Source organism: Cygnus atratus, chromosome 2 (genome assembly GCF_013377495.2).
Source record: "Cygnus atratus isolate AKBS03 ecotype Queensland, Australia chromosome 2, CAtr_DNAZoo_HiC_assembly, whole genome shotgun sequence".
NCBI lineage: Eukaryota > Metazoa > Chordata > Aves > Anseriformes > Anatidae > Cygnus > Cygnus atratus.
The window spans coordinates 59,501,799-59,524,855 of NC_066363.1; the positions used below are offsets into that span (position 1 = coordinate 59,501,799).

A 23,057-nucleotide genomic window follows, 5' to 3' on the forward strand; every position below is an offset into this window, starting at 1 on the left:
AAGGTACCTATAGAGAGCGATGAGGTCTCCCCTGAGCCTCCTCTTCTCCAGGCTAAACAACCCCAGCTCCCTCAGCCGCTCCTCGTAAGACTTGTTCTCCAGACCCCTCACCAGCTTCGTTGCCCTTCTCTGGACTCGCTCGAGCACCTCCATGTCCTTCTTGTAGCGAGGGGCCCAAAACTGAACACAGTACTCGAGGTGTGGCCTCACCAGAGCTGAGTACAGGGGGACAATCACCTCCCTAGACCTGCTGGCCACGCTGCTTCTTATACGAGCCAGGATGCTGTTGGCCTTCTTAGCCACCTGAGCACACTGCTGGCTCATATTCAGCCGACTATCAACCAATACTCCCAGGTCCTTCTCTGCCAGGCAGCTTTCCAACCACTCATCTCCCAGCCTGTAGCTCTGCTTGGGGTTGTTGCACCCCAGGTGCAGGACCCGGCACTTGGCCTTGTTGAACTTCATACAGTTGGCCTCAGCCCATCGGTCCAGCCTATCCAGATCCTCCTGCAGAGCCTTCCTTCCCTCGAGCAGATCGACACACGCACCTAACTTGGTGTCATCTGCAAACTTACTGAGGGTGCACTCGATCCCCTCGTCCAGGTCATCGATAAAGATATTGAAGAGGACCAGCCCCAGCACTGAGCCCTGGGGGACTCCACTAGTAACCGGCCTCCAACTGGATTTGACTCCATTCACCACAACTCTTTGGGCCCGGCCATCCAGCCAGTTTTTAACCCAACGAAGCGTACGCCAGTCCAAGCCACGAGCAGCCAGTTTCTTGAGGAGAATGTTGTGGGAAACGGTGTCAAAAGCCTTACTGAAGTCAAGGTAGATCACATCCACAGCCTTCCCCTCATCCACCAAGCACGTCACTTGGTCATAGAAGGAGATCAGGTTTGTCAAGCAGGACCTGCCTTTCATAAACCCATGCTGACTGGGCCTGATCGCCTGGTTGCCCTTCAAGTGCTGCGTGACGACATTCAAGATAATCTGCTCCATGAGCTTCCCTGGCACTGAGGTCAAACTAACAGGCCTATAGTTCCCCGGGTCTACCTTCCGGCCCTTCTTGTAGATGGGGGTCACATTTGCTAGCTGCCAGTCGACTGGGACCTCCCCTGATAGCCAGGACTGCCGATAAATGATGGAAAGCGGCTTGGCCAGCTCCTCTGCCAGTTCGCTCAGTACCCTCGGGTGGATGCCATCTGGCCCCATCGACTTGCGTACATCCAAGTGCTGTAGCAGGTCGCCAACCATTTCCTCATGGATAGTGAGGGCCACATCCTGCTCCCCTTTCCCTTCCACCAGCTCAGGGTACCGGGTATCCAGAGAACAACTGGTCTTGCCGCTAAAGACTGAGGCAAAGAAGGCATTAAGCACCTCAGCCTTTTCCTCATCTTTTGTAACTGTTTCCCCCCGCATCCAGTAAAGGATGGAGATTCTCCTTAGTCCTCCTTTTTGTGTTGATGTATTTGTAAAAACTTTTTTTGTTATCTTTAACGGTAATAGTCAGATTGAGCTCCAGATGAGCTTTGGCCTTTCTAATTTTATCCCTGCACAGCCTCGCAACATCCTTATAGTCCTCTTGAGTAGCCCACCCTCTTTTCCAAAGATTATAAATCCTCCTTTTTCTACTAAAAACCCTCCTTTTTCTCTTAAAAATGTCTCTCTGCAAACAAAGTACTGGTATTTTTATTGTATAGGCAATTTGAATGTGTTCATGCAGTAAGCACAGGGCTCTCAAAAAATAATAAAATTAAAAAGATGTACTGATTTACAAAGGTAAGTCCAGCTGAAGAGTGTATTTTCTTTCATTTCAAGTGGATCAGTGTTAGTTGTGCTGTAATCAAAGTATTAAGAGCAGAAGAAGGTGGGTGGTTTTACAAAATCTGGTCCGAGGTTGAACTAAACGAAGCTCATACTGTTCAGCAAGTCCTGTCTACTTAGTCTGCTTAGTGTTACTAGCTGTATGTTTAATATACCCTGAGGAGTAGAGTCCATTTAACTGTCTGACATTTACCTTGCTATTCCACCCCATTAGGAGCATGGTCTTTTCCATAAAAAAAAAAAAGGCAGTGTCTTTTTTTTTTTTTTTTTTTTAAGGGATCAAGTATTTTGCAAATCCTTCTGTGTAGATGGATGACCCACTGTACCAGACTGGGAGTTTGGAAGTCTTCAAAATCTTACTAAAATGATACTTTTTGACTTTTCCTTATTCTGTCTTGCTGTACCCTTTCATAGATTTATAAGTTGGCTCATGAGATTAAGTGGTTTGTCTCTGCTAATATAAAATGATATAAAACTGCCATAATGTATGCTAACAGTTTAACTCAAAGAGCTTGTTGGTACTAACCTGCTTGCAGCCTATTTCCAAAACCGGGCACTGAAAGGCAGTATAAATTTTAACAGATTTTTGTTATTAAAGCCATACAATTTCTGTAAAATAGCTCTGGCTTTATATATTCATTTTGTGCACCACAGTTCTTGGGATATTTTGCTGGGTTCTTTTTTACTTACATTTCTTTCTGCTCTAGGCATCTTTACTATTGAGCATTTATTTCTTGGCTCCACCAGTCTGGTCTGGAATGTAAAGGTTAGAAATCTCATCCCATTTTATTTTCTTGTTAACATGCCCTATTTTAAAGGAAAATATTATTACTTTGAGCATAGTTTGAACCCACTGCTCAATAACTAAGTATAAGAGCTGCTAAAGCCCCACTCCTGCAGAGAGCTCAGTGTGGTTGGACCCAATCGAGTTTAACAGGCTCTGAGCCCCCATAAGAGCCCATGTGAGCAGAGCAGCTCACAGAATCGAGATCTGCTCATCTCAGCTAGGAGCAATGGCTGGAATTTATCAAAGCCAAACAATACAGGGGGAGAATAGTTAATTTCAGGTTTAATATATACAGCAGGTCTGATTTCCATTGAAGTCAGATGAGTTATGGTGGCAGGAAGGAGGCCTATAGACTTTTGTCTTCTGCAGCAATGTGGGAAAACATCTGAAGTATGTAGTACTTCTACCTCATGTGTGCTGATGTGCCTCTTGCAAAACTGAGATGGCATTTTCTTTCTTCATGCCATTTGCAAATACGATGAAATGTCTTAGTATAATACTTCTTTATGGTGACTTTCTTCTCAAGTGTGCTGGCAGCAGATCTTCCTATGCCAGTGAGAAAAGCCCAGATATAGGCTTTAAAGTATGTTACACTAACATCTGTAGTAGTGCAAAGTACTGGGGTGTTTATATATATATATATATATATATACATATATATGTATATATTTAAGGTAAGTCTTGTTTTTCTTGCATGTTTTTGTTAAAGAGTGCGCACAGCTGTGTGTGAGTTCGGAACTGTAACGAAGGAAGTCAGCCGTTGCTCACATTGGATACTGCCTGTGAGGGAGTTTTAATGTGAGGGGTTTAAACTTTGTTTTCGTGGAAATTCTCTAGCAGTTGCATGCAAAATCAATTTTTATCCCTAAAAGCAAAGATCATGAAGCAGAAAATTTTGAACTTGAGCCTCAGGTAGTTTTCTGTCCTCCCATATTCAGTCACTCCTAGAAGGTAACAGGCAGCGTATTTTCTATGCAGCATTCACAGATAATGTGAGACCTACTGAAGGGTAGATTTTCAGTTTTTACCCTCTTCCCCGTCCAGCTGTAGGAAAAACTCTGCCCTTGTTCGTACACTACTGTTTTGACTAGATTGAGAGAGGAATGTGTAACTGATATCTGGAGGAGCGTGGAGCTCCTCTCTCGTAAGGCTGCAGCAGGAGGAGGCTTTGTACCTCCCAGCAGTCATGCCACAAAGCTGTTTCCTGAAGGCAGGAATTGTTCTTGCATCTCGCTCTGTAGCATTTGGGTCTGTAGCCAGCTCACAGTAGGCCTGTGGGAAGAGCTTGTGTGCATGTGTGACAGATAGAGAGAAGGCAGGGAAAGAATGAAGGAAATCAGGCAGAACAGGCTGAAGATCATCAGTGCAGGGCTAGCTATAGGATTTGGGAGCAGACCACGTTCTGTCACTGTTGCGTTGTAAAGGCCAACAGCACAGTCTCATCACTTGGTCAGCTGTGGGTCTTAGATCTTTTAGTAAGTGGCCTTTCTTTAGACTCTTCTTCCAGCCCTATCCTTATGAGCCCAGCTTGAATGCTCCTTCATTGCTGCAGAGTTTCTCCCTCTTCCCTCTTCTTTTCTCTTCGCTAGTCTGTCTTGAGTCTCTTGGTTTATGCTGCAGGCACCAAATTAACCTAATTTGTTTCACATGAACTTTACACCAAAGACAGGTAACTCTTAAATGTGGATGTAATTTGGGGACCTAAATGGTAAGAGCATAAGAAATACAAAGTAAAACTGAGCCAAACATGGGTATGTAAAATCATTGTTCTTAAAGTGATTTCTGCAATATCTGAACTCTTGTTGAAAATGAAGTTTATAGTGGGGTTCTACCTGTAAGACTGCCTTATCCAAGAGGTTGACCCTGCAGCAAAAGGCTTTCTTTTGCCCAGGTGTTGTAGCTTAGACATTACACGTTCAGTGCAGCTCTGTACCTGTGCAGCCAAACGTGCACAAGAAGAACCACGAAAGATGCTGGAGCTAGTGGAAGATGGAGGAGAGTTTTAAGTGTCCACACAGTGAGGTGAAGCACCTAATACAGAATATTGATCACCGGGAGCACTGTGGTGGAAGCAACCAAGACGGCAGCCAGAGTAGAAAAATAATGCACGCAGTGGATGGGTTAGGACAAAGTGGTTGGGAGAAATGCCATGGGCAGACAGCTTGCAGCTGGCCCCTTGTACCCTTGCAGGAGCAGTGGGGGTGTCTCTTCTTCCTTATGCCCCAAGTCATCCTCACATTCATACTGTAACATCTTTCTCCCGTTCAGCAGCAGTTCTCAGGAGAGGAGGGCATACCCTTGGAGGGCAGAGACATAACCATAGCATCCCTGTTGGAGGACAGCTGACTTGAGCACCTGCTTCATGGTTTCTGCTTTCAGTGCATTCACTTCTCTGCCACAGTTCTCTCACACAGATGCAGTTAGCCCTGTCCTTGGGCACGTCACAGAATGAGGTGATTGGAGAGAGAGGTGGAACTTTTTTTTGTTGTTCATTAACATCACAAAATATGGAAGCTGTGATACCCTGTTTAAAGTAGGGTAAATGCAAGACAGAGCATCAGTGCTGGAGGAACTTGCAAGGCCCAGTTATCACAGCAGCATGTTCTGAAAAATTATTTCCATATACTTGGAAAAAAGAATAAAGAAAGCATGAATTCCCGTAACATGCCAGTTTCACCTATTAACCTCCCAGCTACTAATACAAGAATGCAACTTTCAAGAAAGAGATGGCACTTGATTTTTAGACAGAGTTATGGAAGGCAACATCAGAGAAGAAACAAAGCTGAGAGTCATCAAAGCATCTTTCCTACTGCTGTAAAAGTGGAATGATTAATATCCACGACATTTATGTTGATGTTCTGGCAGAATCTCATTTATTAAATTTTCAGTTTTAGGAAATAAAGATGCAGATTTTGCCCATTGCTTTACAGCTGCATGCTTTTACACAGGAAATCAAGAGAGGGCTGTAAAATATTGCCCTTGATGGAGCTGCATGTTACTGCTAACAGACTTAACTGTACTGTATATGTGAATATATGTGTATTAAATGAAACAAGAACAAGATGTGATGTTATTGGGAAAGAATCCTCACAATATCCTATAAGTTCCATTCCCTCCACAAAATATCTCAAGGCCTACCAAAAAGCTGTCCAAAACCTGGAAACATAGACACAGTCTAAGAGAATTGGTTTTCAGCCTGACGAGCAAGCTCTGTTTTCTCTGCTGGTATTATATCATATCCATACTGTATAACTACTACATCAGAGATTAAAAGAAGGTCATGCTGTATTACGAACCGCTGCCTTTATTTTTAGGATTAGATAACTTTTCTCTTCTTTTCCTCCCCACTGATTCTCTTTATGTCCTAAGGGCAGATCCTTTCTCTTGGGTCAGGAATGTAATAAGGCAGGTTTTCCTCTCTCCAGGATATTGTGTCTGTCTCACTGTGTTTAAATTGCCACAGAAAGCTCTTCTGAGCAAAATACAGTATTTTCTTTGTACAAGAGCCAACGATTGACGTATCCTTGGGGACTTCTCTGTCTTTAGCATTTAAACATACAAGTTGGATATGTTTAACCTATTGATAGGCAACAGAGACAACTACAGAATTTATTGCAGGAGAACAAAAGGAGAAACAGAATGAAAACTTTTTTAAATTTATTTTTTAACTAGTGGATTGAGAATTTTTGTTGCTGTTGTTAGTGTAGAGAGATGAAGAAAAATAATCAGACCTATATTTTCAGCTGAAGCAGGGAGGTGAGAAGAAAACAGTCCTGCTGGGTTTTGTCCTTTGAATTAGCATATTCCTATCTATTAGTAATACAGCGTCACATTTAGAGAACAAGAGTTCTCCAGGCCCATGTGTAAAATCCTGCAGCATCTGGAGTCAAAAAATGACTCCTACTCATGCTTGTAGTAAACTGTACAAAATGCAAGGTTTTATTAATTGTTAATAGTTTGACTGCTCTCATTCCTTCTGCATTCCTGGCTTCCAAAGTTAAATACCCCATGAGACAAGAACAGCCACTTTCTGTGTCTTGCCCTGACCCTAGATCTTTAATACATTTTAAAATATGGCTGTAAACCTGATCCTCTCCCAGTGGCAGCTGTGCTGGCCAAAGACAGCTGTTGACCCCAAGTGTTTGTTGCATCTCCAGTAGAAGCATGGTTCCCCTCAGTCTGTCCTTCATGTGGCAATGCTCCTTCAGACGTTGCAGTCAGAACGAGCCAGATTAGCCCAAGCCATTCAGACCGAGGCAGGTGAATAAGGAATTTATGAGCTGTTGAGGCAGTGAAGCTGGATGTGCAGCAACTTCTTGCTAGGGAAAGGTGATGACCTGTTATGGGGCAGAAGACTTTGTGCTTCCCCACCATAAGCATTCAGCTCCAGCGTCTCTTCCTGGGGAGAACACATATGTTGGAAAGACAACATATTTTCCTACTACCTAGCATTGCACTCCACACCTGTGTGGAAACACGGCGATGGGTGAAAAAAGGGAGATAAAACTTTTCTTGGTTGAGGTGGAAAGGTTCCTGATGAGCTGTCCAAAGAATTTTATAGTGTAGGCAGCCACCTTTGAATACAGATGTGCAAGGTGGGAACCATCTCTCAATCTTCTTTGTCCACTTTCCTTCTTTCTTACTGTTTATGTCCTTTCTTCCACCTATTGGTTTCCATGCTGCCCTTTTCTAGTGCCTGGCATCCCCTTCCATCTACTTCTGCAGGCTGTCTTAAGTTATAAATCATCATCATTTTTCGGTTGACTTGGGCTTCTAATTTTGATCCCTCTCTTTCTTCATTGACTGCTGTTGCCAGTTCTCAAGGGACAGAGACAGGAATCCAGAGTAGCACAGGAATAAATGAGCTTCAAGTGTGAATTCAGCTGGAATGCTGGCTGACGCCTAATTTTTCCTTGAAATTATGTATTATGTCATGTACAAAGAGTTCATATATTAAGTTTATTAAACGGTGTAAGTTATATTTCCTATTTTCCACATACTTTGCAACTTTCTGAAATAATGCCTTTTTGATTTAGACTTCTTTTATTTGGTGATTTGATTATTTTTCTTAATGGAATGAGTAAAACCTTTCTAGTCATGCTGGAGTTATAAACATTTGTGCTACATATTTAGTTATACTGTTCAATAAGTCACACTCCTCTCTCATATGTAACCCAAAAATATCTGACTGCCGACATGTGGTATGCCACTAGTCCACACTGAGGTTTACAATCATGACCAAATCTTGGGGGAGAGCGGGGGGCTTCATTTGTTCGTAGTGGAAAACTTTGAAAATTAATTATTGAGGTTGAATGACAAGATCAAACACTGCAGAGTGAGGAGTTCAGTGTGTGTGCAGACACAGTATTTAGTCCATTCGTTATACACAGAGGAAATTGCCGGGCAGTGCTTTTAAGATCCAGCTGATCTTAACTGTGGGTATTGTGTTTCAGCAAAGGTGTCAAGATTGTCAAGGCACTGAGCTGCTTTGGGCCAGATCAGGGGATTGTATAAATTGTCATGTTGCTAATTAGCATTAGTAAATATCTGTCACAAGAGTATTTCTTAAATCTTCTATAAACTATGCAAGACAGCTGCAAGGACTCTAGTGGAATATGTGTCCAAAGGAAAGGAAGCAGGAGTGGAGATAGTTATCTGAGCTTCTCCACAGGCATGTGCCTATGCAGAAATGCTGAGTTCCTCATGTATAACTATGGCTTTGACTTGGCTTTACGAACTGAAAGCGGCTTAAGCATTTATGCCACCGTAAGGCTTTAAAGCAGCTTAAGTGCTTCTTCTGTCTTAAGAACTAAAAATGACTTAAATACTTATGCCACCCTAAGGACACAAGGTCAAAAGCATACTCTTGTGTTTGTTTAACCTAGTTGTGCCTGCAAATGATCTTTAGTAGGGAAAGGACAGAAGGGATCCATACCTATTTTCCAGCAGATAAGAGGAAATTAAAATGCATGCATTGTTCTAACAGAGTGTCACAGAGGTTAGAGAGAGACTCGATTGCAGTGATTGGAATGTGTCTGAAAAGTCTGCTGGGGATTTCACTCTACAGAGATGCAGTTTTTTTGCCTCTTCACAATGGGATTTCTATTGTTGCAGGGTATTTCCTGCCTCACCAGGACCTCCTTTATACCCTGACTTCTTTACAAAGCTTTTGTCTGTCCAACTTGCCATGGATCATGGAGTTAATCTTTATCGAGATGTTAATGAGATGGTAGGGAGGCCTGGCTGATGTCATCTCTTAGTTGCCTGACTACCTAAAATGGTATTGAGGAGCAGTGATGAGCCGTGGATTGCATCCCTGGGGAGCAGGCAAGCATGGGTACTTGCTTAAGTGCTGCCCTGTCACTTTTCTGAATGATGATACTCTTTTTGCAACTGCTCATCCATCTCAGGAAGATGTGTGGGTCAAGAACCTCGATAGTATGCACACTACTCAGGAAGGAGTGACTACTTTCAGTGGGAATCATAAGCCTAAATACTTCAGCGCATGTAGTTTAGGTTTTACTTTTCCTGAGCCTTAAGTCTCCATCTCTACTGTGGCTGCAATAGTAGACACTATTTCCCAAGGTTTGTTGTTAGGAGAGAGAAATTAACAAGCTACGAGGCCCTCAGGTGCTTTGTAAATGGTCTCAAGTAACTATCCGAAGAGAAAGAGAGATCTGTACTTACACCTACGCAGGGGTAGGGAAGTTTGAATGCTGTTATGCCAGGTCTGGTTAGCTCTGGTGTACTTCATGCTATTCTGGTCAGGGAGGTGAACTCTTACCTAGAAGAGGTAAAGAGCAGGGCTGGGAGGACTGCTGAGGTGGGATGAGCTAGCACAGTCCTGGAAACAGCAATGAGGAACATAGACACAGAGCGAGAGGCATGCCAAAGCAAGGTAGGAAGAGAGGAAGCAAGGACTTGGTCATCCTAGAGAAGACCAGAAGGGACCAGTTCATTTAATCCAGCAAATGAAGGCAGAGAGGAGAGTATAGTCTGTAAATTACTTGAGGGTGAGCTATGAAGAGAAATAAATACCATGCAGGGACATAGCTGTTTAAGCTGAAGAGTAGCTTTGGCACAAGAATAAATGAGTATAAATTGGCCGTGAATAAATCGAAGCTAGAAATGAGTTGCTAACCAACAGAGGAGTGAGTTCCTAGAGCAGCTTTCCACTGGGGACAGAGGGAGCAGAGCACCAACACAGAAGATGAAGCTTTCTGGGTTCATGAACAGGATTACACGTAGTGGAGCTTGCCATAGCCAGGTGGGCTTGATGACCAGGAAGCCCCTTCCTGTTTCTAACTGTATGTCGCCTTAGGGACAAATCTACATCCCTTCTGCAAAACATGTAAATAAGAGTGTTCCGTGCGGGACTGACAGGTCAGGGACAACTAATCCCCTTCCAAACCAGCCTCAGAGCTGCTGAGTCTGTTACCGCTGGACACAGTCTCTGCGTATTTCCCCTGTGCAGCTTGAGGGCTCTGCAGCTCCCTCGTGCAGCTGTGGGATAAGCTGTGTTTAGCGGCTGTCCCACTGCAGTGCTTCTTCACAGTTTGCTCTTCATTTCCTGTGCACCAAATGCAGCAGCTCTGCTGGTTTGAGGGCTTTTCTTCGGCAGCACAGTTCAGGGGAAGATGCTAGATGTGCTAGAAGATGCTTTAAGTGCTTCTTCTGCTTAAAGTCAGTAGTGAGGTTTAGTGAGGAGGTATTTAGCACCTCCTTTTTAATTTTTAAAATACAGGGGAATAACTGAGAGGCTAAAAAAGCCTAAAATTGTCATTGTATAATTGAAATTAGAGCAATTTTTGACAATGCTGATATGATGTCTTCTTACTCAATTTACCAATGTAGCTCAATGTACCAATGTGTCCCTTCCTAGTTTTTTCTTAGTGTATTCTGGGGTAGCGTGTTCAGGGTAGAAAGCATCATTGCCCATTTTTTTCTGCTTTATCCCTCAAATGACACTTTGTTTTCTGATGTAATCTCAGTCGCAGGTGACAATCACTCTTTTTCTGTTGTTCCAGCTCATTCCACTGGTGTGAAGGGCAGGCTTTCCTGCTGCTGTTTGACTACTGTGACAGCACATGTGGCCTTTGTTTATGTATTGAATAACTAACAGTACCAAGCAGTCAACTTGGTTAGGCTGATACATTTCCTTTCTTCTAAAAAAAATACACAGCAGAGGGAAGTGAAGCACTAAGATTATTACAGGTCCCACTTCCAATTTCATCTCATTATCTGCTGCAATATGGAGTTACATGCAGAGTGTGCATTGATTGTATAAGAACATGTATTTTCCAGCGTGTTCCCTTTTAAAATACTGTTTCTTACTGTGTAAGCATTTATGCTTCCAGGATGATGCAGGTTGTGCTTCCAGATGCCAGTTTTTGGAGCTTCCTCAGTAGAGATGACACACCAAGATCAGCCTTAATTTCAATAAATCTGTTGGCTTTTTCTTGCTCTGGAATTGAAATCCATCTCAGAGCTTCCTTCTTCAAAGCCAGGGCACTCTAAAGCCAAAATCAGTGTAGAGGTCAACTTCCTCTGTTCATCTTGTAGCCAAATGTTAATAGCAGCGTTCTTTAAAGAAAAACAGCTAGGACAGACTGAGGTTTGGTAAAAAGCATTGAAATGGCATGAAAGTGACTGGAATTCTGCACATGATCCCTGTTTAGCAGCTTTTTAGAGCTGTATGCAGTGGGATATAGCTAGTAGAATACCAGCCTTTAGCAGGGCTTTTTTTTTTTTTTTTCAGGTCAGAAATTCTTAATAGTTCTGAGCTGGTGCTTCAGAGCCTTATGTTAGCAAGCCTGACACTAGGAAGTAATATCGTTGGCTTTCATGCGCCTATTTACTGTCATAAGGATTACCAACGTAAGTAAAACTTGCAGGTTTGGGTCTACAAAATTAAAAGAAAAGCCTTTTCAAACCCTGAAACTGCATCAAAATTCAGTTTTACCAAGAAAAAAAAATCCTTCTGATCTAGTCCCTGGAATGTGACATTTCATGGGTGTAATAAGGTTACAAACAGATTATAAATTGAAACCCTATAAATCCTTATTGTACTGTACCAAAGCTTCTGCTTTGCATAATACTCTTATTCCTGACTGTTCTTTGTTTTACAAGCTCAAAACTATTCATTCCCTCTCATAATAGAGAACTGGGGAGTCAAAAACACCAGGCAAAATCCAAAGGTAATTATCTGAGTCAAAGAACCTGAATGCCAGAGTTCACAAACTTCTGAACTTCTCTAATCGCTGTTGTTTGCACAGGGAGACCTCCCCCTTCCTTTAAATGTGTTTTAAATATTGAACATTGTTTTCTGCCAGATTACAATCATAAAAAAAAATCCCAGTATTGTAGATTTAGTACCTGTTTTATTGGTATAGTCCTTACTAGGTGTCCATAGTAGATGGCTGATCAGTTTTCCAATCACACCTTGGTTGTGCGAGGGCATTTGAATGTGGCCCTACGCAGTCAGGGTAACAAAGGCAGGGAGCCTCGTTACCTGAGAACACTGCTGAGTTCTGCTGTTGTCCTCTTACTTGTGCTCATTTCATGTGTAGCAAGGGTCTTCTTCCAGACCAGCCTTTTGCTATTCAGGCACTTTTGCAGGTCTGCTAAAACATTGCCCCTCTGCAAAAAGCAATTGAGAGGTTTGGTCAGACAAAAAGGCAGCTGAGGTCATGTGAGAGCTGAAGAAATTACCCAGATTAGCAGATGATGTAATGAGCTCATTTCTTCTAGACTTTACCTGAAGATGAGGATCCTCAGAGGAGTTAAATGAGAACAAGATGGCTTTGCAGGCAAGCTCTCAGAGGCCTCTTGGAGCATCAATGCAGTGAGCAGAAACAGTGCAAAGAGGGGGTTGATTGTAGCAAGAGTAGAGGGAACAGGAAAGGAATGACAAGGTAAGAGAGCAGAGCAGGTGACTATGGAGTGACACAGTTACACAGTGAAGTGAAGGTGATCACAAGATGCTTGACAGATGAGACAGTGCAGTGATATACAGAGGTGGATGATTTAGTCATGATCCTGGGCGAGCTTTTTCAGCAGCTGCAGTGAGTCTGGACAGGAGAAGGGATGAGGAAAGGAGCAGTTTGCCCATGAGAAAGGACAGATTTAAAGGATGCTCACACTGAGAAAGGCTAGATTTCTGGAAACAAGGTGCAAGCTCATTTGGAGTGACAAAGAGAAAAAGTGTCCTATAGAGAATGTCTCTGAAAGAGCATCCACAGTGTGTGAGTGTCCACCCAGGACAGTGAGGGTAAAGAGGACTGCTGTTGTGAACTGGTTGAACCAGTCTTGAAGATTTTGTATCAAATAGAAAGACTTGTCTCATCCACCCAATTTTATATTATATACCTCTTAGCCATGTAGGTTTAACCAAATAGTTCACAGTCTGTAGTATTTACAGGAAGATGTGGCCAAGAATTACTTCAATGTATTAAGTTTTGTCCCTTTACTTCTTTTTCTTTCAAGAAAGAAGAGCGCACATTAACGTAATTGTAGTGTTCTGATTCTGTTTCACAATGCTGGGCATCTGTACGCTTTTGGTACAGGCGTGCATAATGCAAAGGGACTACAGAGATAGGCCCTTGAAACATAAACCCCTGCAGATTACATGCTGTACTTTGTCCAGCACATCTGTTCTGTTCATACAGTCTGTGCACCATCAGAAACTTTAAGAAATAGCAATAAAGTTTCAGAAAGAGAAAAGAGCAGTCATCTTTTACAGGCAACGCACATGTGTTTGCCATGGGGATGCTGTATAATCCCGAACATAAGTGATTTTATTTGGTTTTCTGATTGTTTTCAGGACCTTAGAAAAGATTGGGATTACCTTTCTTTGTATTCCAGTATGAACTACTGAGTTTCTGTATGGCTGGCTTTTTCTGTGAGCTTCTTATGGAGCAGATACTGATTTCATCTCTGTGCTACGATCATGTATAAAACTCTGGAAGGAGCTTTTCTCATATTCTAATGAAAATAATTGCATTTGCTGAGAAATGCAGCCATCTAGTGGCACAGCTAAAATGTTGTGGTAGAAAGCACAGCAATGGTGAAGTCTCTGAGGCAGGGTTTCTCAAAGAGTCCAGGAAGATGAGTCAGGTAGCTCCTGTTGAAATTCCAGCCTTTGTGCACCTTTGAAAGTCCTGCTGTAGGACGCTTTTGTTGTTTTCTGAAGTTGTGCAAAAAAATTTAAACAGTCAAACCTTAATAACTTGAGGTTGGCCTTTGTTCACCCATCTGTTTCTGCTCAGAAACTCAATCAGCAAGAATTAAATCTGTATTTAAATACTCTGCCAAACTGGATCATGATGAAGGTAGCAGAGCAAGCTACTTTTCTGAAAAAGTAAAAGGTATACGGCCCTGGCCTGACTCTGGATCTGCTCACATAGATTACACTGACCACAAACATGACACGTGCATGAGTGTCAGCAGGCCCAGGGTAGTAGTTGTTCTCAGAGGCTTTCAGGTAGGCCATGCTTCACAATGGCAAAAGCTGGCTTGATGGATGCTTCTGTGCTCAGAGTTTTTAGTTACTAGACTACGTAGGGGTTTGTTTTCCCCACCACAATCTATACACTAAGCCAATACTGAAAGAAAACAGGTAATAAGGGAGTGAGTTAAAAGATTTGATGGAAACTTGATTTAACAATGGTGTTGATTTTTGAGGTTGGAGGACGTCTTTTTAAAGGCTTGATTTTGTAAGCCTTGTTTGCGTTGAGTGGCACTTAAGGCTTCCCTCATCCAAGAAACCATTACTCAATGTGAATCATGTAAGTGGTGCTGTGCATGAGATTATCCAGGACCCATTTAACAGCCTGTATCCCTGAGGCCTGATCCCAAGCCTGTTGACGTCAGTAGAAATGAATTCATGGGCCTTAGTGGACTTCCAGTGTGATGTGTAATTTAAACCCTGTGTTCTCTTTGGAGTACAGACAATGTTATTTTTTTGGCACCTCAAGATCTCAGTTCACACCTGAGCCTGTGGTGCTCTTTCAATATAAGTTAACAGTAAGGCCGATGATGAAGTTACATTTCTACTAATCTGTGATCTTTCTTCTACCTGAACAGCATATAAACAATGACCATATACATGGTGAGAAGAAAGAGTTTGTGTGCCGATGGCTGGACTGTTCCCGGGAGCAGAAACCATTCAAAGCCCAGTATATGCTGGTGGTCCACATGAGGAGACATACAGGGGAAAAGCCACACAAATGCACTGTGAGTAAAGGGCTCCGGGCTTTGACAGGGGAGCTGAGGCTATACAGGGAGCAGAACAGCACAGATGCTGCATGTCCTGACCTCTTGTCCACCAGGCATCTACTGGGGAAGAGATTGCCATGTCTGCTTTGTTATCCAGCTGGCCCAGATGATAAGAAGTTTAGGAGAGGGGACTCACTGGATAATTTGGCCCATTCCTCAGATTTAGAGAGCAAAAAAGCCCCAGGGGGCAATATTACACAGGGCTCAATTTGCTTAATTATTTAAAAGCACTTTCTCTTACAAAGCTACATCTGGGTATTATTGCTGGCCACCGGTCTCCTAGTGATTTTGCAGTGGATTTTTGTCTTAGATGAAGTATGCAAATACTGTTCTCTCCTGTAAGAGAAGATTTACATAGTGCTGGAGGCATTTTAACTTAAGATGTGATGGATTTTGCAGGGGTAAAATTAAAATCCAGCAAATCAAAACAAAACTAAATTGCGCAAGTTATGAAGGCTTGGAAAGTTTCTAAACCTTTATAGGTCAGCTTTTACCATTTCTTGCAAGTCCAATTTTTAAAATTAATCCAGACTTGTCTTCTTGTCTGCAGTTTGAAGGGTGTACGAAGGCCTACTCCAGACTAGAAAACTTGAAAACACACTTGAGATCTCACACTGGAGAGAAACCATATGTGTGTGAACACGAAGGCTGCAACAAAGCCTTCTCCAATGCATCCGACAGGGCCAAGCACCAAAACAGGACTCATTCCAATGAGGTAAGTAAACACAGCTTCCAAAAAAAGATAATAAAAAAATCCTGAGTCAAAAAGACCTGCAATGTAGTCATAGCAATTTATTACAGAGGACAGAGATAGAAATCTCAGCAACTTGAAGGGGATAAGTCTAGATAGCTCTTACCAGCACAATCATCTTAGTGTCATATGGATCTGAAGAATCTATAGGTCATTTTATTAAGTGTGAGGGAATGGAGGGTGGAAGGGGGGGTGTCTAATGGAAGTATGTGTGTTAACCAGGGAAGGGTTCGAGCTGACATGCTGCCATCATTTTTCCCTCTGGAGCTGTCTGGGCTCATTTAGCCCCTGGAGCGTGTCCTCTTGGCTTGTTGTGTGCTGACATCTGGTGGCTGTCGAGCCACAGCTCTTGCTTGAGGAGGAAAGCAGCTGCAGCCTCTTGCACTCCTCACCACCTCCAGCAGAGCTGGAGCAAAGACTGCCCAGCCAGGCTCTGCAGCATCTTGCAACGTCCTTTGCAGCAGCTGCTGACAGGTACAGAGAAGCCTTCAGAGGCTGCGAAATTTGGGTTGCCATAGAAGTTCTGAGTTATGTGTTTTTCCTGTTCCCTGGGCTATTTCACTCTTTCTTTCTATTCTGAAAAGACCTCACAGAGCAGGGATGCAGTGGAGGGAATTTGTTCTTTTCCAAAGAAACTAATTGTGGCAGTCACAGCCATCTCACAAACTTTCAGTGTAACACCTCTGTCTGTTTCCTGTTAGTGCTGACCCCTTTTCACGAGTCGCACCGTCTTCATGCTTTGTCCCTGTTTCTGTTGCCCCATTTCAGGTTACACAGGTTACATCATCTTAATCTCACATCTTGGAGGAGTTCAGTCTCTGCTGCTTGACCTGTCCCCTACTATGCTTTCACCTTCAGTCTGAATCAGAAAGCTCTAGCAGGGCAGGACATACCTGCATGCTGACTGTATGGTTCTGAAACCATACCAGCTGCATTCATTTCCATGAGAAAATCCTTCTCTAGCTTTCTGTTAGGCCTGTCACGAATGCGCTGGCAGAATCAAGGTGCATTGTTACAATCCCATGGTCCCTGCAGCATCCCTTGAGTCACAAGGAAAGCAGAGAGCATTGCACATACCTGAATTTGCCCTGTCCTTAGAGCATGTGGCCTCAGCAGCCCAACTAACAACTACACTGAAGCCCAGCAGCTACTTTGTGTATTATCACCAATATAGAAAATACAGAAGGCTGTTCACCAAAGTCTTGCCCATAGCTGACTTTCATTTCGTTCACTGTCTGAACCAATCTGTTTGTTGTCTAACAGCAGTTGATGAATAAGATCCTCACAAACTTGCAGACATGCTGCCTGTTGTTTCAAGATCAGAATTTCATGTCAAGCAGTAAGTCACCAAGAAAGGTTATCTATTGCACATCATTTCTGGTAGGTGCAGCAGCAAGGACAATTGAAAAATTCCCTTCACTGTTACCGGGCTAACATCTTAGGCAATGTATACTGATGTAGGGTCTGCCATGAATGCCACTGTAAAGCATAGACCCCATTCAGCACTTCCTCACAGTCGTATTTTGATTGTAAGTAACCTATAAGGAGATATAAAAGCAGCTCAGATATCTTGATGAGGATCTGTCATAGCCATAAGAGAGCTAGCTGATGTACGCTTCCATAGCATCTTGAGAAAACCTGCCTCAGTAGCTCAACATCAACTTTACATTGCTAACAATTGACATTTTTGCTCCCATTCAAGTCAATGGGAGTTTTTTTCCACTGACGTCAGTGGAAGCAGGCTCAGGCCATAGATAGCTATTAAGAAGCCACATTTGTCAAAGTCTCCCTAGTGCCATGTATAAACAGTCAGAAAACCCCTTTAAGGAACTCTGCATGAGGATCTCTTTTTCTTGAGGGTTAGTGTAAATAAGACTAAAAATAGTAGTTTCTTGGAAACAATTCAGTAATAAAAGTGAGTGAATGATACTTTGTTTCCCAAGGCAATTAGAGTGTTTAGGAAGGGCTCAACTCTTCCTTTCTAATCCTCTCATAATATAAGAACAAAGAAAGTCTTGGTGAGATTACAAGACAGTACATTTACTTTTCTCCACATTGCTTATTGAAAAAGAGAAATTCATAGACAAAGGAAGCTAGTTTTAAATAAAGTGAGTGATTAGTTATGCTAGTAGCAATAATATTACTGTTGAATATATTGCTGCAGTGTGAAAATGCTTGTGGAATTGAGTCCTGTGCTTTGACATTTAAACTAGTGGTCTGAAGGGGCCAAGAGAGGAATTCTTCCTCAGATACTCCTGCCTGAACAAATGTCCCAACATGTTCTGAAGGGGATTGTTTGCCTCTGTGTACTGCAAACAGGATATCGAACTGCTGAGAGCAATGGACAGGATTCAAAGTTGGGCCAGTCTTCATAAATCCATAAATTGCCATAGCTCTCTTGGCTCTGCTGCTGTGATAAGTCAAAGCTGTGCCAGTTCGTATCATGTGAGGTTCTGCCTTTTGTAAGCTATGCAGCATTAATGAGTACCTTCCAAACCAGGGGGAATGAATAGGTTTGACTAGATGCAGTCACTCTAGAGACCATAAATTAGATAACAAATTCACTGTGAAAGTGTAGAACTGTAGCACCAGCTGTGCTCTGAGGAGTTCTTCAGGAGTCCCATATGGAATTAAATCTAATTTAAGTGTTTTTCCTGGCTTGGCAGAAACCGTATGTTTGCAAGATCCCAGGCTGCACAAAGCGCTACACAGACCCCAGTTCTCTCCGGAAACACGTGAAGACCGTGCATGGCCCGGAGGCACATGTCACCAAGAAGCAGCGGGGAGATATCCACCCGAGGCCTCCGCCACCCAGAGACCCAGGCAACCACTCTCAGACACGATCACCGGGCCAGCAGACTCAGGGTGCAATTGGTGAGCAGAAGGACCTCAGCAACACTACCTCAAAGCGCGAAGAATGCCTCCAAGTGAAAGCGGTCAAGGCAGAAAAACCAATGGTATGCAATACACCCTGCCATTCCCTTTGTCCTTTCTCTCTTTGTAACAGCTTAATAATCCCTTTATGAAATGCTTAAACCCATAAACTCTAGTTCACAAGGTTGGGTTTTGTGAGGTTTTCTTTTTCGTTTACATTGTAAAATGTTTTTAAAGCCTAAGAAATAGCAAATAAAAAGATTACATCTAGTCTGTGCAATATGCAGTAAGTGCAGTGCTGGCAACTCTCACAATAATTGTTTCTCTTAAAACTCCATCTTCTGGAATCAGCATATTATGAGAAAATCATAGCTTTCATTTTAAAAAGGCAGTTTTTTTCCACTCTCCTGTTTACAGAAGAAAGTTAGAGAATGTGAATCCTGCAGGCTCAAAACGAGAGCGCAAATAAAACTCAGTTCAAAATACTACAATGATAATGTTGACGATGGTAACTATGGAGAACCTGGAGAAAGAATTGGATTTTAGGGGCTTGAGGTTGTCAAGTCTAACAAACTGTATCAAACTGAAACGGGATAAGGTGAATTTCTTTAACAGCAGGAAGAGATATTTTGATAATATTTGATCCTATTGTGATGTGGCCTCTTATGTTAATGTGATATTTAATCTAACTTGACCAAATTAGTCTAATTTAAGTAAATTAAGCTGAATTAGTAGTTGAATGTCAAAAGGACCATATTGCTCTTCGTAGAGCTTCTGGGTAATATTTATTGCGTTTTCTGACATGCTATATTAAATTAAGAAGTTCTTCTTTCATCTGCCTGCATTTCGTGGGCCATCCTGTCCACAACAGTTAAAACTAGTAAAGGCAGTCCCTCCATCCTTTTCTATATCTGGGTCTGCAATTCATCTGGATCAACCCTTAGGCACTACAACTATGAGCCCTCCAAAAGCTGCTCATATGGTTAATCTTCATGCTGTAATTCAAAATGATTACTCACTGAAACACAAGTTACTGCTATATTGTGCCTAAGGCTTATGCCCGAACTGTGGAATATTAATCCTGAACTCATAAACTTCCAAGGGCCCAGAGTTAACTCCCTGTGAAGTCCAAAGGAGATCCTCTGCCATCTTTGGGATAGTTACCTTAGATTACAAAGGAACAAAACCCATTCGCCTCTTGCCTAGTTACCTAAATCCGTAGCATTATTGAGGTATGTTGAGCTGTTGAATGTAGATGGTTTCAATATGAATAAAACTTGCAGGAGAGGGATATTAATTCTGATTGCTTGCATAGTATTAGATATTTCTCACTGAAAAGTATCTTCTAAAAACAATTCTGTTTCCTGTTTTTTACTGCATGCATGAATTGAGATAATCTTTCTGTTTTTTAACTAATCCGATGTCTTTTCTGTCTAATGCTCTTAAATGTCTTGTTCTAACTTCCTAAGGACAGTGGGTAATAAGGTGAGGGCATTTTAACTTTTCTGCTGTTTTTCTTATTGCAACATTATTTATGTCTTTATTTTAGCCTTCTGCCTGTTGTCCAATCATTCTTTTATTTAGTAATGTGCAATCCATCAAACTCATTCCCAAATGTAATGTGCTGTGAGCATTTTGCAACACTTGACATGTGAAAAATCTGGCTTATATTGGTGAAATGTCTCCAGAAATGTCTTTGAACCTTCCCTCTAGATGAAATTGTTTTTTTTTTTTTCCTGTTGCACACCTAGAAGTATATGTTTCCCATAATGCTGTTCTTACTTCTGTAACCTACCTTACTGTGATCTTGACACGTGGCTACAAGAACAAGCTTCTAACCATTAGTGCTCTTCTTCCATATGGCACAGAGCTATTGTCCAGAAGCGTAAGCTCTCTTCTGTGTAATAACAGTTGCTTCTATTCTTGTCACCAAATCTGCCATGGCCAGCATTTGGAAATCAACTTGCTCAGTGTGGCCTCGTAAATTCTAAGTATCATCGTTCAAGTTAGAAATAATAAAATAGTTATTGCATCTGAATGGACTCCTCAGGGGCATATGAAGCTAGAGTATTGCCATGCCTCTCTGTCTTCATTCACTGATGTTAAAAGTGAGAGCTGTCACTGCTACCTCAGAAATGCTAGCTAACATTTCTCGGTAAGAATGTGCATAAAAATCACAGGCTGGCCAAAAAAACCCACAAAACAAGCAAACAAACAAACAAACAAAAAGAAAAATGTGAAATATTTACATGAAGCTGTTCTTGGGAGCGAAATAATACTGAATGCACAGATTTGTGGTCACAGTGATACAAGCTACAGTAAGATACCGCTTCCAGAGACTTCTGTCTGTCTTGCTGTCTGTTTTGTTTGTCAGTCTATCTGTCTGAGTGTTTCAGTTTGTTAGAGGAATTTTCCCATTCTTTTACAAGAACCTTATGAGTATAAAAAATAAATCAAGCTTGTACTTCCCCAAGAATCCTTCTACATCAGCAGGGAACACTGTTAAGAAAGAAGAAACTGTTGCAGCAGATTTATATTCCCATAGATAGCAGGCTGTACTGTGTACTTAGAAGATTACTGAAATTCTGATAAAACAAAGGATTTGATTCTGTGGATCATCACCTTCTTGATACAGGGCAGAGATGAAATAATTTAGAGCATGCTGCTAGGGTCCTTCAGGACGCTGATAATATGATACAGTATTTTTGCACTGATGCTCTGTCCCTGTTTTATTACACGCCAACATTTCTGGCCAACCACTGCTTGTAACAATGAGCCTTAGGCTTGGAAAATACTTACGTTCTTTACCCACAAGTCTAATTAAAAAAAAAAAAAAGGCAAAAAAACAAATTCCAGTGCTGTTGGAATCTTGTTTGTTTGTTTTCTGCAAGCCTAGCTTTGTAAATTAGACCTCATAACATGGCTGAATTATGATCTGGTTTATTGACCTGCAGTTTCCATTGGGAACAGTGCATACCCAAAATATGAGTATGAATACATGCATGCTTATGAATGGTATGAAGTGATATAATTCCCAATTATGGGAATAACTGACATAAATGGCTCATGTAGATATAATATATACTGTCAGCAAGATATTAAAGTATATTTTAGTCTCGAGTTTTGCAATAGCATTCATTGCAGTTAAAGTCTATATTCTAGAAAGCTTCCTAATGAACGATAGCTGTCATCATTTAATGTTAAACTTTTCTTTACATTTGGTAATCTTTGGCTCCATTTAGATACACATTTGTTGCAAGTACCCTGTTAACATTGTCTGCTTAATCCTCACGTTCTTGTGTTTCTTCTTGCACTCCAACAGACATCTCAGCCAAGCCCTGGTGGTCAGTCTACATGCAGCAGCGAACAGTCCCCCATCAGCAACTATTCCAACAATGGGATCGAGCTTACTCTGAACGGTGGCGGTAGTGTAGGAGACCTCAGTGTCATCGATGAAACCCCAATCATGGACTCTACCATTTCCACAGCCACCACAGCACTTGGCTTACAGGCCAGGAGGAATATGACAGGGACCAAATGGATGGAGCAAGTGAAATTCGAAAGGTTGAAACAAGTTAATGGAGTGCTTCCAAGACTGAACCCCGTTCCACCTTCCAAAGCCCCAACCTTGCCGCCTCTCATAGGAAATGGTGAGATGCATGTAACAGGAGCGATAACTCTTTTTGACCTTAAATTCCTTGGTTGCTATCTCAATCTCGCAGCCTTTGTAAAAGACTAGCACAGTTAATGAAATTCAGAAGCTGTGAGAATAGTCCGTAAATTGATCACTTTTTATGTTTATCCCCTTGTTAACAAGTCCTGCTACTGACCCTGAGGGACGACTGATAGTTCCGTGTTTTATAGCAGGGGAGACTAGCAGGAGAGCCATGTATCACATTTGAAATATTCCCTACAGTTAAAGGTTTGGACCCAAGATCAGCATAATCCTGTCTTGTTCTTAGGCAAGGCAGATGAATTAAATATCTAGCAGTTCATTGTATGGAATTCTTGCAGATGAAACCTTAAAAAGACGCTCTTTGCGCGCATACATTGGACTACCCTTTAAACTGCTTCCACACATACCAGTAATCATATGTACAGATACTACTGCTACTAAAGGGAAATATCTGTGAATGGGAGCAAGGTGAGATTTGACCCCGAAGATCCGTAGCTGTTTTTGTATGAGCTGGTGCTCATTGCTAAAATGTATGTCCCTGATGCCTCTACATTGCCTACAACATACCTGTAGGTTTCTGCTCTCTACCCAGCAATGACTGCCCAGGTTTTCTGAAACACATTCAGCCAGAAGAAACTATGTAAAATCAAGAAATGCATTCTGTTTACTTAAAAACAAAACAAAACAAGGAAACCAGCAAAGATGTTTTGCAGTTGTTAGGAGTTATTTCAAGAACATTTCAAGAAGTCTTAGAAATGACCTTGAATAGCCTCCAATTTGTATATTTTGCCATTCCATGCAAATGCCTGTTCAATTATATTTTGCCTATAAAAAGCTGTCTTACAAATGTGTCCTTCTGGCACATC

General features: G+C 42.0%; 1 protein-coding gene across 4 annotated transcripts in view; it reads left to right on the top strand.

The window, feature by feature from the left end:
* The window catches only part of GLI3 (GLI family zinc finger 3), a 212,244-nt gene that overhangs the window by 182,159 nt on the left and 7,028 nt on the right, over nt 1-23,057 (top strand). For all 4 annotated transcript variants that reach the window (XM_035552540.1, XM_035552541.2, XM_035552543.1 and 1 more), the window contains 4 exons: nt 14,699-14,848; nt 15,441-15,605; nt 18,308-18,598; nt 21,838-22,165. In XM_035552540.1, the coding sequence (XP_035408433.1) occupies nt 14,699-14,848; nt 15,441-15,605; nt 18,308-18,598; nt 21,838-22,165 (934 nt within the window). The remainder of the gene's footprint in view (nt 1-14,698; nt 14,849-15,440; nt 15,606-18,307; nt 18,599-21,837; nt 22,166-23,057) is intronic.